This window comes from Sphaeroforma arctica, assembly GCF_001186125.1.
Source record: "Sphaeroforma arctica JP610 unplaced genomic scaffold supercont1.1252, whole genome shotgun sequence".
Taxonomy (NCBI): domain Eukaryota; class Ichthyosporea; order Ichthyophonida; genus Sphaeroforma; species Sphaeroforma arctica.
Window position 1 is genome coordinate 1 of NW_014039306.1, and position 6,266 is coordinate 6,266.

The window sequence follows — 6,266 nt, forward strand, 5'->3', positions numbered from 1 at the left end:
TTGACGAGATGATGTTTGTGGTACTTATAGAGAAGTACGTGTATGGTGGCACAACTATCGCAAGCTAGTCAGCATCCATCTCTGGAATCTCTATCTGACTGATCATTCACTTCCTTGTTGTCGATTTAGGGTTAATTGTGGAGAATGCAATTTGTCTGTTTGCAGGTATCTGGTCATCAGATACTTGTGCTGACATAGCTTTGTCCTGTCTGCCTTCATGAGCTCGGCGTCGATTGCTCTGGGATCTATATGTTCTATCAATGTCTTGTGAATGTTGGATATCTCGTGAATGTCTACCATCGTCGTAGTCGCGTTGATTGTACATATCTACTCGGTAGTCCTGTCGGTCCTGATCATTGTGATTATCGTAGCGGTATTGGTAGCTGTTGTTTCTGTTGTACTGTTCCACACGAGTACGGTAGTCACGATTCGAATCAGGTCGGCGATGCTTGTAACTGTCCTTGGACTTAAATCTGTAGTCTCTCATGTCATGACGAGGACCAGATTTGCCAATCCGTCGATCGTAACGTTTACGACTGTCGTGGTCACGACCCTGATTATGTGGGTTACCAGCAACGCATGATATGATTAGAGCTTTTAGCATACGGCATTGCCCGATGGAATGCCCACGATTATTGCAGAATGCACAATTTCCTGTCGATATAGCTGCATGCGCACCGTGCACAATGGTTGATGGGTCACTTTCATCGGGATCCAATGCGATGAGGTACATGATGAGCTCATCATACGAGATGGCCATCATAGCGGGTGTCTTCAACGTAATCTTAACAGTCTGATTATCGTCGTTTACAGCCTGCCGTAGAATAGCGCACAGGCTGTTGTTAGATTTCGTACCTCCGGCGTTTTTGAATTTTACAAATGCCGTGTTGAGACGACTGATAAGGCTGGCGCAAGATTCGTTCCGTTCTTGCGTGATGCGGTTCAGTTTTCCTTCTAATGTCTGGATATCATCGTCGGTCAGGGCTCCAAACTTGCGTTTCAGTGCGGCAAAAGCTTCCCGCGGCTTGTCAATGAATTGGCTGATCTCCGTTTGCAGCAGTGGAGATAAGGTGCGGTTGATAATCCAATATGCCTCAGCCTGGAAGAATTGAGAGACTACAGGTCTCAGGCCAGATTTTACAGCAAGAAACTATCTTTGATTTATGGAAGTCATCAGAATTAGCTCACTCCCGAAAGTTAAGTCATCAGAGTTAGCTCACTCCCGACAGCTAATCAAGTTGCTCAAATTACTCTCAAGAGTTGATTTATTACCTAACCGACTTCCCAGAGCAGATTTAGTTTCTGAACCGATTCCCGAGAGTGGATTAAGCCTGTCAACCACAACATATTAATAATAGCTGCGGTTCTATGCGAGTCACAACCTATGCGGAAAGGCATCATGTGATCAGCGTGAGATTTAGCTGCAGAGAAGTTGAAATAGAAAAACTTCGAAGTGTTAAAGTGTTCCGCATAAAGTTTCTCATACTGACCATATGAGTTTTTACCCTGGCCAGCCCAAGCGGCTGAACACTAGCACAAACACCTTAGGTATAAAACCAAACGTGAGGTCAGAAATAAATACATACATTTGCACTTTATTTAAAGTCTACTACATTGTACTCTAACACCCTAATTCTCAGGCTCATAATATTTGTTGCGTCCTCTACAACAGTCTCCTCCAGTATCACTCCTGATACAATTCACACCTGTATATTTCTTGTACTCTTGAACTAGATACTTCTGGAGTACTGAATTCATCGGGTCCCTGTCATGGTTGACAACGCATCACTCACTCACTTCAACGGAAGTATCAATCGTTTCCATCTGACATGCATGCACATAAAAACTAAATTGAACGATGCCCCGACAAGTCCGGAGAATGGTCAGCAAACGATTGAAAGCCTGTTAGAGAAAGCAGTTTCTTTATGGGAAGTACCCTTCAACGTCAACCCTGTGATGTTTGTGTATATATTATCCACTACAACTGGACGATCTACATATGAAGATTGGCATAAAATCCATCAATGGGAATAAGCAATCTGATAACTTCAGATAGTGCTCGATTTGCTAACACCGACATGAACCGAGCCAACGCAGCTATGGTGACGTTTGTCTTCAATCCAAAAGAGAGCCTTGCGACACCAGCCTTTATCGCGTACATGAACCAGGGAATCTTGATACAGGTAATAATAACCGACTTTTTACATCCCCTAGGGGATAAATGAATAGATTACATGTATGTCGTGTTGAAAACTACATTGACAAAATGGCGCACAGTCAATCAATTATCAAATAGTGAGTCAATCAAAATAGTTGAGTAAATTACATGTATGTCGAGTTAAAAACTATATTGACAAATTGCCGCACTGTCAATCAGTTATCAAATAGTGAGTCAATCAAAATAGTTGATTAAATTACATGTATAACATTTTCAAAACAATACCATGGTGCACTGTTAATCAAATAGTGTGTCAATCACATGTTGTATTTGTGCATGCAGGGAGTATTCGGGTGTGCTTGCTGTATAGGAACTTTATATTTAGTATAAGATCATAAATCAAACTAGTTGCATCAGTCATAAAATGTCAACATCATACGGCCTCCATCGGTAGGATTGATGCCGTCTGATTCCCGTCCAGCTTTCACCGGTACTTCAGCTACAGCAAGTTCGGCAAAAGGTTTACAAGGAGAAAAAGAAAGTACCCATCTTACCGATGAAGGCTGAATGATGTTCGTCAAACCATGTATTAGGGCGCGTCTTATAATCACAAACACTTTATTAATAATAGAATCGGTCTCCTCCGTAATGCGCGTGAAATATTTTGTAGGGATAATATTATTTATTTCAAAAATGGCAAGTATGTATGATACAATGTGTGGACATATGGTATGGCTCTCATAGTCGCTGTAGTGGTTCAGGAAAGATTGATGGGAAGAAGTGGTCAGTAAATTCCCGTTTGGAGCTTGGGCCAAGTGAGTCGACAATGGAAGATATGTGCTGAGTCAATTCGGGCCGGTGTGCTGAGTCAATTCGGGCCGGTGCTGAGTCAATTAGGGCCGGTTTTTTTTAAATTTATTTTTAATTTTGTAGTGATTCGATCCACTGCTAGGTTGGTAGTTGGTCTACATACTCGCTTCGTTGGATTGGCGCATACACGCGTGAATGCGGATGTTGTTGCACAACGAATGGACTATGCACGTGATCCGAAGGTCCGTACCCAAACTGCACATAGTGACGATGAAAGGAAGCATGTCTCCGAGCTGAAGGTTCGATTATCTTATGACCGATAGTTGGAAGCGGAAACTGATGCTGAGGATGTGGCTGAGGATGACGATAATCGGAAAGCGGTGGAGAAGGAGGTACACTGTCATCTGTGACAGTTGGAAGCACTGGGGTAAGTCCGAGGACGCTTGACGGGAGGCTCCTCGCCGTACGAGTCAGCACTGCTTCCATCTTGGGCGACCTCTTCTTCAAGGGCATCTTTATCGGCAACTTTTTCCACGACTACTTCTTTAGCAGCCTGTCCGACGTCTGCTACAACAGTGTTAGCTAATCTCTCGTCAGCTTCTTCGACGCCTTCGTCATCTGGACCTGGTTCGGTACCCTTATCAGCTGGTTCAGTACTCTCTATCGGCGGCAAATGGCCCCTATTAAGCCAAGCTCATCGGTACAGATATCCTCATCACCAGACTCGTCCTCGATCTCCACCGTTGCAATGAGTTGATCCGTAGACTGCGAAACAGGCGATAAGCGCTTGGCCTCAATGTTGATTGGCTTATTGTAACCGTCCGATGTTCTGCGGCGAATAGCAGCCCACAATGGCTCATTAATCTTGATATGTACGAGTCTTATGAGGTTGAACGATCAACAACTCCATCCAAACTCATAGGAGCACATCGGACGTGGTACTTGAATGGCGAACACTTCCATACAATGGAGTCGACAGTATATAAATCACCCATGTGCATCAATACCTATCCTTTGTACTTTCTAGTTATTGAAGTTTTAGATGTATTATTATTTCTCGCCACGATTGTCTCCCAATCCTCTACATCGCAAGTGACCTGGTGATTTCTCTATTTGTGGCTGGCTTCGATACATCCATGTTTGGAACTGGAGGAGCTGGAGGAGCTGGAGGAACATCATAAGAATAAAACTTTGCAAACTCATTGCACGACTTGTCGGTGGTCTTGAAGTGCTTTGGATCAACGTATGTAACATCACCTGCTATCGCCCAGGATGCATTGTCAGTCTTTTGTATGTTCGACCGGACTTCGGACAGAACGCAGGCTTCAGTCTGAAGCGGACCTACATATCCGCTATTTTCAATCATCTGATACTGGTCTTTGCTGGGCTCACCTAATCGCGGCTTTTCTTTAGTGCATATATTCTTATATGATTTCTAGTATCTCTCCTGGACAGTCGTATTCCCAGTTGTAAAACATAACTTGGCGTATGGAACGATAGTTTGGGCAACCATGACTACCCACAATAGATAGACCACTCGCTGGGACCGTATCTACTATCAGAGTATGACACCTTTCGGTCCTCGAATTTAGCTTGCTGCAGAAAAAGCTTGACGGTTTCATCCTAGACAGCCTCTAAGCACTCCAATTGGTCACCTTCAATTACTGACATATTCTCCTCCGACAACTCATCGTCAACCTTAAGCCCCAGTTTATATCTTTCATTGTATGTACGCCTGGCTAACTATAAGCCTTCCAACACCATTTTTACAGGCTCTCGCCATCCCCTCTTCTCCCAAAGACTCCAGACATGATTCGCAGGATCCAACGTAGCTGAAAATTGAGGGTAAGGTACAGACTTCATGTAATCCCAGTGATTACGTTCATTATCATTGAGGCTAATAGCCATCTCACCCGCAAGATGGCATAACAAAGTGTCATTTGGTACATCCATTAACTTATTGTGTTGATCATCACATAGTTGCGTCCATTTTTTTTAGAGGCTGTGCAGGCCTCTGAGTCGGCATTCTTTAGAAGTTGGAAAATGATCTAAACTGTTCTGCATATAGCTAGGCCGGTATGGACGAAATCATCGCTACCTATCCATTCTTCAGCTTCTGCATTTCGTTTATCCGTCTTGGTACTCACTCCGTCCATAATTCTCGTTGTAGTCCCAACTATCACCGTGCTATATTCGATTAAACCTATTATCTCGCGTAAGCATAACTTCAACATGACAATTCTGAACCCTCTGGTGACACGATAGACGAAGTGACTATCAAACTCGCCGGCTGGTACGTCCAAACTTCTCCCATTGTACATCTTAGCGGTCAATTTAGCAAGGTAAGTTGTCACGAAATGGCTACCGTTTACATACTTGCAAATAATATCCACTTTATTCAGCCAGTCTCTGATCTCCGAAACCTTGGAACATACGTCCTTAAGCATCGTGTTCTGGTTGATATGAGGACGACGTTGCTTCATGGTAACCGCGGTTCCAACACAATCACTAGCTGCATCAGTGGCGTACACAAAAATATCTATTCCGTTCCGCGGTAGAGTGTCTAAACCCATGCAAAGGAGATCACATTGAATTTGTTGCACCTTTTGATTGACCACTTGCTTCGACAGTTGATAGATTGTACACGACGGCTGATACTCTGCCTTTTTCAGCCCTGGAGACATCACTGCCACTCCCCAGACCGGTTTCTTGTGTACAGTGGCTTCATCGAATGCCGAAGACATTTAACTGCATCCGTATGAGACAGAAAATCGTCACATACGACAACGCGACAATGAGAACATGAATCAGTTTGTACTACAACTGAACACAATTTTTTTCTAAGCGTTCAATATAGATATCAATTTTAAGGATGCCGAAAAACTCACATTTTTAGCCGGTGCTCTTCACAAAAATTATATCTCTATAGGAAGTCATCTGCTTTCCGACAACACTATGCTATTAATCTACGAGGGTGCGTACCACTGCAACGTCGACTTCGGATGCCGCTTTGGCCGCCCCTACTAACGTTTAGTCTCACAAGAGCAAAAACTATGGACACCTCGCACGAACCTGCAGATTGCCCAATTTCAGTCAAAACTCCAACTACAGAGGCCGAGGAAGATTCGGAGGCCGAGGAGGCTACCGTAATCGGGGAAGATGTTTTGGTCAAGGCAGTTTTCAAAATTCAGAACATGGCCGCGATGATAGGGACAGCTCGAAGACTCAACCATACTAGACTGATTTCAAAACAAACGAGGAGGATTCAACAAGAGAGAGAGAGAGAGAGAGAGAGAGT

General features: G+C 43.8%; 1 protein-coding gene across 1 annotated transcript; it reads right to left on the reverse strand.

Moving 5' to 3' along the window:
* Positions 1-5,016: 5,016 nt before the first annotated feature.
* SARC_10445 (hypothetical protein) lies at positions 5,017-5,792 on the reverse strand (the record flags this gene model as incomplete). The annotated part of the gene is made up of 1 exon (XM_014295511.1): positions 5,017-5,792. Exon 1 carries the CDS (start codon positions 5,710-5,712, stop codon positions 5,017-5,019), a length of 696 nt encoding a protein of 231 aa, XP_014150986.1. The 5' UTR covers positions 5,713-5,792.
* Between the last annotated feature and the right edge of the window lie 474 nt (positions 5,793-6,266).